The 14,419-nt window shown below is 40.2% G+C and overlaps 1 protein-coding gene across 1 annotated transcript in view; it reads left to right on the top strand.

Annotated features, from left to right (window-relative positions):
* Positions 1 to 14,419, top strand: part of LOC137429679 (teashirt homolog 3) — a 337,996-nt gene that overhangs the window by 151,866 nt on the left and 171,711 nt on the right. Inside the window, exon 2 of the mRNA XM_068119806.2 lies at positions 9,225 to 12,867. Within this exon, the coding sequence (XP_067975907.2) occupies positions 9,225 to 12,867 (3,643 nt within the window). The remainder of the gene's footprint in view (positions 1 to 9,224; positions 12,868 to 14,419) is intronic.

The following is a 14,419-nucleotide window of genomic DNA, read 5'->3' as shown; positions in this document are numbered from 1 at the left end:
CGTTTTGAGATATCCTGCTCATCGGATATCTCAGAATATCGTCCACAACAGACAGACAGCAAACCGACATGGGGGAAAACTTAACCTCCATCCACCTTCAGTGGTGGAGGTAAATATAGAAAAGTAGTCTACACTTAGTTAGCTGAGTGATCAGTGCAATTGTGTTTATGTATCTAAAAGCTCTTTTGGTCATTATTGGAAAGATCAAAGCAGAGGATAGGGAAAAGCATGGAAAAGTGAAGTAACACTAGAGCTGCAAAATAAAACTTTCAAAAGTCAATTCTGTAAAACAATCCCATTGCATCATTTCCTCAAATTACAATAATACTTCTTAGAAGCAAGATCACGAAAAAAAAAAAAACAATACATACATATCACAAGAGAACAAATCGATAAATATCACTAGAAATATCAAATTGATAAATATCATGAAAGATAACGAATCGATAAATATCACTGGAGATAACAATTCAATAAATATCATGAGAGATAATTTCATAAATATCAGGAGATATAGCAAATCAAATTTATATCACAAGAGATACCAAATCGATAAATATCACAAGAGATACCAAATCGATACATTTCACTGGAGATAACAATTCAATAAATATCATGAGAGATAATTTCATAAATATCAGGAGATATAGCAAATCAAATTTATATCACAAGAGATACCAAATCGATAAATATCACGAAAGATAACGAATCTATAAATATCATGAGATATAGGAAATCAATAAATATCACGAGAGTTAACAAATTGATAAATAACACAAGAGATAACAAATCGATACATTTCACTGGAGATAACAATTCAATAAATATCATGAGAGATAATTTCATAAATATCAGGAGATATAGCAAATCAAATTTATATCACAAGAGATACCAAATCGATAAATATCACAAGAGATACCAAATCGATAAATATCATGAGAGATAACAAATTGATAAATATCACTAGAAATAACAAAATGATAAATATCACGAAAGATAACGAATCGATAAATATCATGAGATATAGCAAATTAATAAATATCACAAGAGAATTACAAATCGATAAATATCACTGGAAATAACAAATTGATAAATATCACGAAAGATAACGAATCTATAAATATCATGAGATATAGCAAATCAATAAATATCACAAGAGTTAACAAACTGATAAATAACACGAGAGATAACAAATCGATACATTTCACTGGAGATAACAATTCAATAAATATCATGAGAGATAATTTCATAAATATCAGGAGATATATCAAATCAAATTTATATCACAAGAGATACCAAATCGATAAATATCACAAGAGATACCAAATCGATAAATATCATGAGAGATAACAAGTCAATAGATATCATGAGAGATACCAAATCGATAAATATCATGAGAGATAACAAATTGATAAATATCACGAGAAATAACAAATTGATAAATATCACGAAAGATAACGAATCGATAAATATCATGAGATATAGTAAATTAATAATTATCACAAGAGATTACAAATCGATAAATATCACTGGAAATAACAAATTGATAAATATCACGAAAGATAACGAATCTATAAATATCATGAGATATAGCAAATCAATAAATATCACGAGAGATAACAAATGTGTAAATATCACTTTAGATAACAAATTTATACATATCACTGGAGATAACAAATTGATAAATATCATGAAAGTTAACAAATTGATAAATATCACGAGATAACAAATCAAAAATATCACGAGAGATAACAAATCGATAAATTCCATTGGAGATAAAAATTCAATAAATATCATGAGCGATAATTTGATAAATATCACGAGATATAGCAAATCAATAAATATCATGAGGGTCAACAAATTGATAATCATCACAAGAGATAACAAATCTCTAAATATTCCTGGATATATCAAATCGATAAATATAATGAGAAAACAAGTCGATAAATATCACGAGAGATAACAAGTCTATAAACATCATGATAGATAACAAGTCGATAGATATCATGAGAGATGACAAATCAATAAATATCACAAGAGATAGTAAATTTATAAATATCACGAGAGATAATAAATGGATAAATATCACGAGAGATACCAACTTGATAAATATCATGAGAGATATTAAATTGATAAACATGATGAGAGATAACAAATCAATAAATATCACAAGAGATAGCAAATTTATAAATATCACGAGAGATAATAAATGGATAAATATCACGAGAGATAATAAATTTATAAATACCATGAGAGATATCATGATAACAAAGTGATAGATATCACAAGATATAACAAATTGATAAATATCAAGAGAGATAATAAATTGATAAATATCATGAGAGATAACATATCAATAAAAATCATGAGAGATAATTTCATAAATATCAGGAGATATAGCAAATCAAATTTATGTCACAAGAGATACCAAATCGATAAATATCATGAGAGATAACAATTTGATAAATATCACGAGAGATAAGAACTCCATAAATATCACGAGAGATAAGAATTCCATAAATATCATGAGAGATAACAATTCGCTAAATATCACGAGAGACAACAAGTCGATAAATATCCCTAGATATATCAAATCAATAAATATCATGAGAGATAACAAATCGATAAATATCCCTCGATATCAAATCGTTAAATATGAAAGATAACAAGGTTCGTTTCGTTCAAAGGGTTCAAAAGGTTCGTTTAAAGCTGGAAAAAAAAAAAGGGCCACAGCAAGCAGACACAACCACACAGATCAGATGAGTAATATTGATCAGATATTGGAGCCAAATTTGATGAAGAATACTTGTTACAGATTTATGAAAAAAACAACCTTGAGCAAAAGAAAGAAACTTATTTAAAGTCCTTTGTGCAAATGAGCATTTAAATTATGATAAGAGAGTAAGAAGGGATATACTTGTATAGTATACAAATAATACCAAAATAATTTCCCTTCCATCCCTTCCTACCTCACCCCTCTTCTTATTTTACTGGAAATATAAAATAGCAAAGGCAATACAGATATTGGCGATCACAAAGCGATCGCCAAGGGTAAGCCTCCATGGCACCTGTAATACAATGATGGCCATATTTCTTTTGGACCGCCAAATGACGTTGACCGTTACCATTTCGGGACAGAGTGTAAATTAAGAAAATGTGTCCCCATTGACAATCTATCCATTACTCAACATTATGAAAATCCGAGGAAAATTATTGCAGTTATGATCAAAAAGGCGTTTTTTGTTAATTAAGTCACAATCCCCCCAAAAAAGTAAGTCAAGGACACTAATTAAGGATCAGGTGCACAACTTCAGTGGAAACCAAGGCCTTCAAAATCATTGGAATATCTCCTGATCAAGCTGTCTCTGGGCCTATCACTTTCCCATTGGAGACAGGTCGGTGGTCTCTCTGTCTTCTACTGACTCCTTGCTGGTTTTGCACCCTCTGCTCTTTCCGTGCTTTGTCCCTCCCACCCCCAGGTTTCTGCAGGGTGGACACAGTTCGTCATCAACCCCCTTCTGGTGAAATTACCGAAATACAGAATCGTTGTTCCCCTCCATTCATTTGTTCCTCTTTTACCACCTGTGGATCAAACTTCCACATTTTCTTCAATCTCATTCTTCCCTGCACATCTTCAAGACAGCTGTTCATCAACATCTCAGATCATCCCCATCCAAAACCATTATCTTTTTCTACACCTGATTACTCCTCTCCCCCCCCCCCCCCCCCCACCCACCACTCCCAAAGCACATCTCTCCCCTTCCTGAGAGTTTGCTTCTGAATTCAGCTTGTCCACCACATGCCTCCTCCCCTACCTCTCATTCTTCCCCACATCCCATTCTTTGTCCAATTCTCTGTCCACTTTTCCCTCAACCCTGCTGTCGATGTGTCCACCGCCTCTCTCTTTTTGCTGTTCCTTAATCATTTAGTGTTGTTGCATCCTGATCTGTTCTGTGTTCTAGACTATCCACCAGTCTTGATTTTGTATAAATTTTAAAAACCTGACATTTATGTTGTTGCTCCAGCCCTCCTCCTTTTTGCACTGCAGAGTCCCCTTTTCCTACTCAAAAAAGCAACTTCGAGCAGTTGTTTAGGATTTCGGAGTTGAGGGAACAATGTTGATATATTGAAAAACATGTTGTGCAATGACTCCAACGGTGCATTCTATGATTGAGCTATGCACTGGCCAAGTATGTCTTTGTTTTAATATAATGGAGCAAATATGTATGTGTGTATATATATATACAAATATATACAGTCACGTGAAAAAGTAAGTACACCCTTGGCTCGAAAAGGTGGTATTGCCCCCTTTGGCAGAAACAACCTCAAGTAGGCGTTTCTTATAACTGTCTACCAGTCTCTGTCATCGACTGGGAGAAATTTTTGCCCACTCCTCCATGTAGAACTCTTTCAGCTGTGCGATGTTTGAGGGGTTTCTTGCATGCAAAGCTCGTTTCAAATCCCCCCACAACATCTCGATGGGATTTAGATCCGGGCTTTGACTTGGCCATTCCAGAATCCTCCATTTCTTTCTTTTCAGCCATTCCTTGGTGGATTTACTGGTATGTTTAGGGTCATTGTCATGTTGCAAGGTCCACCTTCGGTTGAGCTTCAACACTCCGACAGACGGCCTCACATTATCCTCAAGCACCCTCTGGTACAATGAAGAATTCATAGTGGATTCTATGATGGTGAGCTGCCCAGGCCCTGATGCGGCAAAGCTGCCCCAAACCATAATATTTCCACCACCATGCTTTACAGTTGGTATCAGGTTCTTGTGGTCAAATGCTGTCTTTGGTTTTTGCCAAACATGTCTTCTGGTACTGTGGCCAAATCGCTCTACCTTTGACTCATCTGTCCAGAGCACATTGTTCCAGAAGTGCTGGTCTTTGCCTCGGTGTTCATTGGCAAACTTTAGTCTTGCCCTGATGTTATTTCTGGACAGCAAAGGTTTCCTCCTGGCACACCTCCCATGTAGATCAAATTTGTGCAGCCTCTTTCTAATGGTAGACTCATGCACTTTGACATCAACAGTGGCAAGAGCTACCTGTTGGTCCAAGGATGACATTCTGGGGTTCTTAGAGACTTCTTTCAGCATCTTGCGGTCTGCTCTCAGGCTGAACTTGCTGGGGCGGCCTGGCCTGAACAAGTTGGCAGTTGTTTGGAATGTTCTCCATCTCTAGATAATCTTCCGGACAGTCGAATGATTGATTTCAAATTGTTTGGAGATCTTTTTAAATCCCTTCCCAAACTCGTAAGCATCTATAACCTTCTTTCTGAAGGCCTCAGAGAGCTCTTTTGATCTAGGCATGGTGACGCCACACACTTCAACAACAAAGAACAAACCAAACGAAATGTCTGAGGTTTAAATAAAACAGGTTCCTCCAAGATCCTCTCTAACAATGTTCTAATCATTTGCACCTGAGATGGTGCACCTGATTCTAATTTTAAGTATTTGAAGTAGTGATAAATGTAGGGGTGTACTTACTTTTTCCACATGTGAAATTTGCATTTATGTTTATTTAAATTATACAATGGCCTACAAAATGTAAATGTTTCATGATATTTGTTATATTATATCACCTTTATCTATCAATATTGTTGAAACTAGGGCATGCCCGTACTATATCTATATCTAAAATTATATCCCCCCCCTCTATTTACATGAAATGGTTTGGTCCAAAGCGAACGGCTTGCGAGTACGGTGACAATCCCCCCCCTCTATTTACATGAAATGGTTTGGTCCATTCGCAAAGCCAAAGCGAACGGCAGTTACGAATCGCAGTTACGATGAATCGCAAAGTAGTTTTAATTAGTTTTAAAACATAGTTTAACGCCAACATAGTTTGCCAACGTGAAATAAATGAATACGCTCTCAAATGTTCCGTCCGAGGCAGAGTCTGTTCGGCACGTTCGGCACACGTGATAGCTCGCTGCTCTCTGATTGGTTGAATCGTTTTTTGGACATAGCTCGGTAACTACTTGTCCGATTAATATGAAACCTTGAAAAGGCACATCCTCGGGTCCCCAGCAATATACCTGGCAAGTTTCAAGTATATCGGACCGGTAGTTGTCGAGAAACAGCGGTCGCATACACACACACACACACACACACACACACACACAGACAGAGATTAGTGGAATTATAGATAGATGAAGATCAAATAGCTGTATGTTGAAATATGTTGAAAAAGTCAAAACTTTACATGGGGTGTACTTACTTTTTCATGTGACTGTGTGTGTGTGTGTGTGTGTGTGTGTGTGTGTGTGTGTGTGTGTGTGTGTGTGTGTGTGTGTGTGTGTGTGTGTGTGTGTGTGTGTGTTTGTGTATTTCATAGCATGAAAACCACAAACAATATAATTAATTGTACAGTAACGGCTCGATGTTACAAGTTAAAAGAAACTAAATAATTAATTACTGTTCATGTAAAACCTCAAATATAGTTTACCTATTGACCTGTAGCAAATGTGCGATGCAATATGTTGGTGCATTGATGGGTTGACTGACTGCCTGGACGCAACTGAGGTTGTGGATCTACTGATGTACCATCTATTGATGTGGATCCATGATCGAGGTTGTGGATCCGCCGTTTGGAGAGGTCCTGGGCTGAAAGGATCGAAACCTCGAGGAAGAACGGTGCCCAGCTGATGATCCATGCAGTCGGGAAACTAGTCAATTGCTTATGGGTTAACGTTCTTGCTTTAGGTGGAGAAACTATGTTTGAGATTTGCAATTTAAATAAAGTTGAATATGGGATGTTGTGAAATTAACAACATTTACAACAATCCTTAAAATTATTTATATTTAAGTTTCGGAACAACCGATACTGTACAATTAATTAAGTGTGTGTGTGTGTGTGTGTGTGTGTGTGTGTGTGTGTGTGTGTGTGTGTGTGTGTGTGTGTGTGTGTGTGTGTGTGTGTGTGTGTGTGTGTGTGTATAAAAGAGAGAGATAGAATTTTGAGGAACAGAAATGAAAAAACGAGATGTGTGTGTGTGTGTGTGTGTGTGTTTGTGTGTGACGAATACTTCAAAATTGATCACTTGGTGTTTCACATTACAAAATATTAGTGTGGTCCAGCAAGGAAAATATGGTTACAGTCTGTCCAAAAAAAAAGCCTGGTGTTGGCTAAGCGGTTAGGGTGCCGGCTTGGGATCCAAGGATCCTTCGTTCGAATCCTGGTCGATCGCTGAATTAACGCCAGGGGGGTTGACTCAGCCTGTCATCCTTCTGAGGTCGGCAAATTGAGTACCAGCTTGCTGGGATGAATGATCCCGGTGTGTACCCCGATTTAGAATAGGTACACCTTATCCCTGCACATCGTAAGAGGCGACTAAGGGTTGGCGTCAGGAAGGACATCCGGCCATAAAAACATTGCCTCAAACAGGGAACCATGATTGTAATGGGGCCCGCAAGGCTAACCCCCACTGTGGCGGGGAAAAATGGCCTTAAAACGATCATTCATTCATTCATTCATTCAGTATGTCCCAAAAATAATTTCCAGGTGTACAGTGTGTCCCAGAAAACCTCACTTTGTGGAAAATTCTTATTTTTGTTGTATTTTACAGCACAAAATCCCCCGTGCTGTCCAGCAAGGCCAAATGTGGTTCCTGTATATCCCAATTTGTTTATCAAGAGTGTAGTGTATTCCAGAAGGAAGTAACACTTTATGGAAATATCACCACAGAAGGTGGGCCGAGATGGGCACTCCCACCCAGGGGGCCCTTCAGGTGAGAGTGCCAATGCTAGGCTCAAAGGAGCTTGTTTAAAACGCTGCATAACCTTTGTCACTCGACCATTTCCGTATTTTGACTTCTGCCATAATTCCCAAAAACCTTAATATTTATTGTCAAATTAAGATTGGATTATTTTTTGGTTTTCAGCAGGCTGTATGAAATGTGAACACAATTTTCTTTAAATCCTTTACAATCTTGTGAAGATAAATGGTCTTTCAGATTAATTTCAGAAAAAGAATAGCAATACGTACAATATTTTAAAATCTTGTTTATTTACTTATTCATTGAGCTATTTTCTTTTTATTTGCTATTATTTTCACATAATTAATCTTAAAGACTGTTCCCGTTAACAGGGCTCCACTATAATCTGGTTCATGCATGTATGTCAGATGCATTGGTTAATGTGTTTTGTTTGCTTTATTCATGCAGATCAAACATTCATCTTACTATAATTCACCAAATGTCCGTCCGTCCGTTCCCAGGTACCACAAAAACGGCTGAACCGATCGCAACAATATTATGGGTGGGTAATTCTGGGACCCCCTGGAGTAAAATAGGCTATATTGTTTTTCCAATTTTCCAGTTTTTCCAAACATGATGGAATAATATTTACCGATATGAACAGTGATGTGGCTTTTATTGAAATTCTACAAATACTGTTTAGATTTTGATGAGAATTATGAACCTGCTGCGAATGCGGAAGTGGACAGATTATGGCAATGAGCTGGTTTGATAATATCCCAATACAACCATCATTCAAAACAGTATTTTGTTGAAGTATAAATTGATGATTGGAATTGAGTGAATACAATTACGATTTTGTTTTCGTAATTGTATTCACCCAACCGTACGGAACTTCACATCAGGATTTAAATATTTGTTTATGTCACGAATGTTATTAAAAGTTTATTTTTTATATTAATGCTATTCAATTTGTGATTGGAGTTATGCTGTTTGGAATGAAAAAAAGAGATATCGAGTTCAAGTGAATGACGACATGCCATGATGGTTTCTACTTTCTGAACGTGAAATTCGCGGATCGCCATATGCAGATTCGCCACGGACCCACGATCGATGTTTATATACGTGAACGTACCTGTTTGTTTGCGAATGGGAACGTTTTTCATGGAAGTCCTTCACGAACTTGCTGTCCATGTCTGACGTGCGAGTGAAGGTGCTACAGGAATGTGGAATTTATTGGTTTCATGCTTTAGCATTCGCCATTTCTGCATTGGCTGTTTGCTTCTGGCCTCCCACCCATGTGTAGCACAGGTACCTCACTAGTGAATATAATTCTCAAAGATAACTGTTCAAAGAAAAATGTAATACTTCAAGGAGGGAGCAATAACTATGATAACAAGAATTTTGCACATACCTGTTTAGCCCAAATGTACCTACTGTATTGCACTAAAGGTTACAGAGCATAAAAAGTTGGAAAAGTCAAGAAAGCAGATCCACATAGTGCCTCAAATTTTGTTTCTATGCAGCCTTTCTCTCGGATGATGAGCTGAAGACTACGGCAGAAGAAGAAGAAGACGGCACGCAGGGATCGGAGGCTGGGGACGAGGAGACTTTGCAGTATGCTGACTGCAGTGATGGTGAGCTCTCAGATGAGAGAGCCACACTGGGCGATCCCTACAGTCCTACGGCTACGGATGGTGAATGCAGCACTCCAGACGTGAGCGACAAGGTGGAAAAGGTGGGTGGGAATGGGGAAACAATGGTTCGTGATGAGGTGGTGGCAGGAGAGAGGGACAGTGACTCGCAGAGCAGTGAAGACAGTGCTTGCATGAATGATTGCGATATTGGCCCCAGTTTGGCCGAGAAACCTTGTAAGGAAAATGGTGGCGAAAGCAAAAGCCCAATAGCTACTCAGCAGGATAGTGTTCTGGAAACAAGAACACAGTTCCCTGAGCTCCTATCTAGCTCCTTCTGGTCATCAATGGGTTGCCATCATATGGCACCACCTGTTCTCCAACCTTACAAGACTGAAAGCACTGTAAAGAATCAAAAGGTATACTTGCCACCTATCAACAGTAGCACTGGCAGTGGCAATTCAGGCTGTTTTGATTGGCATGAGACAGCATTGGCCAAGACACTACAGACATCTTCATTTGGCCTCACCCCTAACCCCTGTGAATCAAGCCTATTCAGCACAGTGCAGCTATACCGCCAAAGTGGAAAACTTTTTGGGCCAATTTTTACAGGGGCAAGTAAATTTCGATGCCGGGACTGCAGTGGCGCCTATGACACTCTTGTTGAATTGACTGTTCATATGAGTGCCACTGGACACTATCGCGATGACAACCGAGAACGTGAGCGTGATGGACCCAAACGCTGGTGCAAGCCACGCAAACGCTCGCTTCTTGAGATGGAGGGTAAGGAGGATGCACAGAAAGTTTTGCGCTGTATGTATTGTGGCCATTCATTTGAGTCATTGCAGGACCTTAGTGTGCACATGATCAAGACAAAGCATTACCAGAAAGTTCCTCTTAAGGAGCCTGTACCAGCTGTTGCATCAGCCAAACTTACACCCTCAATCAGAAAGCGGTTACCAGCTGAAGCACTGCGTCACCGCTCTCCAGACAGGAAAGCAGGCAATTCGAGTAGTGGAATGGGGTCAGGACCAACAACGGACTCAGCTATGTCTTCCATATCACAAAAGGGTGGAAGTAGTCCATACATGACTTCAAATAATCGGTATGGTTATCAAAACGGTGCGAGCTATGCATGGCAGTTTGAGGCAAAGAAGTCACAAATCCTGAAGTGCATGGAATGCGGAAGCAGTCACGATACACTGCAGCAGCTAACAGCACACATGATGGTCACAGGGCACTTTGTCAAGGTGACAAGCTCTTCTGTGAAGAAGAACAGGCATATAGTTTTTGATCCCATAACTAAGCACAAAGTGCAGTCTGTTCCACTTCCACCAACCAATGTGACACCATCGCATATCTCACCAGCAGGTTCCCCAGCCAAGGTCTTGGCCTCATCACCTAATTCTGTTGTGGGGAAACCTATTGCCTCTACTCCAGGCACAAAAGTAAAGTCACATGCACAGACAGCTCACATGAATCTCAGTACATCAATGACTTTTGCTGGTCTTGAGCCCCCAACAAGACTCATGGCATCTCCATCAGGATCACCAGCAAAATGCAGTGCCTCTCCACGACATTCACCGAACCAGTCATTACACTCACCTGGAAACATCACCTTGCCAATTAAGTCACCAACAGATTGGGTGAAACCTCAGGGCAAAAGCTCAGACTGTAATCGCAGCACATTGAAGGTAGAAAGGGACAAAGGGGAGAGAGAAGAGAAAGGAAAAGATTCAAAAGAGGTTGATACATCATCACAGTACTTACGTGAGGAGGATCTAGAAAGTACACCTACTACTGGTCTAGATATCTTAAAGTCTTTGGAAAACACAGTTGCAACAGCGATTAATAAAGCTCAAAATGGTACACCAAGCTGGAGTGGTTATCCAAGCATTCATGCTGCCTATCAGCTCTCTGGTATGGTCAAATCTGCATTTCAAAGTGAAATACCACTACATCCAGGACATCGTGTTCGTTCAAGAACTGTGTCTGTGAAATCAACACAACATTGTCCTCAAACACCACCCTTATCATTGTCACCAACAGCTTGTCTGCCACCCCCACCCCCACCATTGCCAACATTCCGTGGTAATGTATTTGCTATGGAAGAACTTGTAAAGAAGGTGTCAGAAAACTTACATCAGGGAGATAACAGCAAAACTTGTTTGGCTCTTTCAGCAGAAGGACATTCCCCAGCATCTTTTTCCGGTGCATCATCACCTTGTAAAAGTGATGATGGACGAGAGTCCACTCGTGAAAACCAGTTACCAGTTTATCCCCAAAGAATTGGATGTGATGGGCCACCAATGGGGCATGTTGTAGTTCGACCATCTTTTAGCCCAGGCCTCGAACGTGTTCCCAATGGGTCCTCGACAACACCTCCAACTCCTAGGGAACCCATTGGTGCTCTGGCTATTATCACTGATCACTCTCTTGAGGAACCACCAATAAACCCACTTAGTGCTCTTCAATCCATCATGGACTTGCACCTAGGAAAGGCTTTGTGGTCTAGCGGGCAGGATGGATCAAGATCAATTCCTTTCAGGTCCAGCGGGTCTGGAGCATCCGACAAGCCATCTTCGACACTTCCTCTTCCACCTAGGCCCCCTGAGATGAGTGATAAGGGGATTACCTTCTACTGTGGAAGCCCAGACCAACCAATTGACCTCACTAAAGGCAAGAAGGTAACTGAAGAGCGAAAAGGAATGCTGTCTTCAATGTATGCTGGAGTAGTCAGCGGTGAAAATGCATTAGCTGACATTTCAGACATGGTGCGGACTTTAACTGGTGGAGGACGGCTCACACCAAAGCCCCCGACACCAGCTAGCACACCATCTGAGCGCTCAGAAACAGATGGCAGTATAGTCGAGGATCCTGAAGATCCCAGGGCCTCCCCAATACAGCGACGCAAAGGGAGGCAGTCAAATTGGAACCCTCATCACCTGTTGATCCTCCAGGCTCAGTTTGCTGCATCACTGCAGCCTGGAGTTGATGGTAAATTAGCAATTGCAGAGTTAGGCTCTCAGGAACGGGCTCACATCAGCCGTATCACAGGTCTGTCTATGACCACCATCAGTCATTGGCTCGCCAATGTCAAGTACCAGCTGCGACGCACTGGTGGCACAAAGTTCCTCAAGCACATGGACTCAGGTCAGCCCGTATTCCACTGCAGTGACTGTGCCTCTCAGTTCCAGTCTCCTGCTGGCTATGTGGGACACTTGGAGATGCACCTGGGCTTTCACCTCCGTGACCTTTCCCGGTTACCAACTGCTGATGTGTCTACGCCCACCTCTGGAAACTCCACTCAAGATGATGGACTTCCCTTAGCTGTACCTTCTCCAGAGAGGGCAGCTACTGTTCCCTTGCCACATGTTGCTGAAGATGAGAGCGGTGCAGCTTTGCAGTGCCGACTATGTGGGCGATCCTTCAGTAGTCGCCATGCTGTAAAACTTCATCTCAGCAAGACCCACGGCAAGTCCCCAGAGGATCACCTGCTTTTCGTCACTGACACGGTCGCACACAGAAAACCTAGGTGAGTTGGAAAGCCGTTCGGAGTATTATACATATGAAAGGTTCATCCTGGTTTTAATGATAGTGATTTGTGCAAAACACTATGCATAGCCAAATATCGAACACTTTCTTTGCTTTAAAAAGGTTACCCATCTCGTATATTTTTAATAAAATGCAAAATTTCATTATGCCACACCCTGTGATCTAAGAAGCAACGACATGTGTTTTGCAATTAGGTATTTGCTCTTTATATAGCTTCTCATCAGTTAATGTAGTTTGCAGTATTTTGTATTACATTATCATCTTTACCCTTATACAGTACATGATTTGCTTCATGCATGTTTGAAACCAATTCACCATTGATGTATTGTTAGTGAATATTTTATAAGCCAAACTTGCCAATGATATCCTTAATTAGGTGCAGTCTTCAAAGTAAAACTTATTTTTGATGACAATCAAATTAACTTAATTTTGTACTGGACAATGACCAGCTCCTGCTTTGTCCTATTGTGTTTTCCAAAAGCTTTTGTTCAAGAACCATTGATAAGCCACAGTCAATAAAGTGCTTAAATGCTACAGTATATCATGCTTGTTTATGACTTTTCTGCTCCAAACAGACGCGCATATTTTAAGATAGACATTCATGGGTCATTTCTAGGGTATTCACTCAGTGTCTGAAATACACCCTTTTCATGTAGTTTTACCATTTGATAGATAACGATCGTTTTCTGTGACTTTTGCATTCGAATATGACAGGTGCTTTAGGTGTGTGTGTGTGTGTGTGTGTTCATGCTTGTGTACAGTTTGTGTGTATCTATATATATATATATATAAGTTCAAAACGCACCTGGTCACAAGTGTGCCGCACTGACCGGGTCCTCAGTCGAGGTCCTCAGCATCATTCCGTTTCGGCCCTTCAACCTCGATACGGTCAGCTAAGGTGGGCCAGCAGGGGCACGTACACATCCACATGCAGCAACTGCACCTGGATGCGTACATACCCCCACCCCCAGCCAGTGCGAACAACAACAACAACAACAACACCTCCACATCCAGAATCCACAGCACCAAACAAACATGGTGGAACACTCAAACACCCACCTTTATACCCTTCACCACTCACCAACAAAACACACCAGATCATTCATACACACACATACACACCCATATACACACATACACACACATACATACAGAACACCAACCAAACAACCACCTACACTTACATCATACACCACTCAACACACAAAAACACTCATGCAAAAATTTATTCATGCAAAAACACACACCCTCACCCACTCACTCATATACACAAAATAAGAAGTAATAATGGTAAAAATAATAATAATAATAATAAAAACCCCACACACACAACCAACCTACACCGTTCGACGTGCCTCCATAAACTTCCTCCATATCCAAAATGAGCCTTTCAAGGCAACCTGGGCCACCTTGTCACACATCCTCCTTCTTTCTGTCCCACACACTCCCAGCCTAGCAAGAAATGCAGAAAAGGAATTGCCAATATACCCTCTACACCCCACCTCAAATGGCTGACACGAAACGCGCCAACC

Source organism: Myxine glutinosa, chromosome 6 (assembly GCF_964187855.1).
Source record: "Myxine glutinosa chromosome 6, kmMyxGlut1.1, whole genome shotgun sequence".
NCBI lineage: Eukaryota > Metazoa > Chordata > Myxini > Myxiniformes > Myxinidae > Myxine > Myxine glutinosa.
Note: the sequence above shows the minus strand (reverse complement) of the source record. Positions and strands in the feature narration are given on the sequence as shown.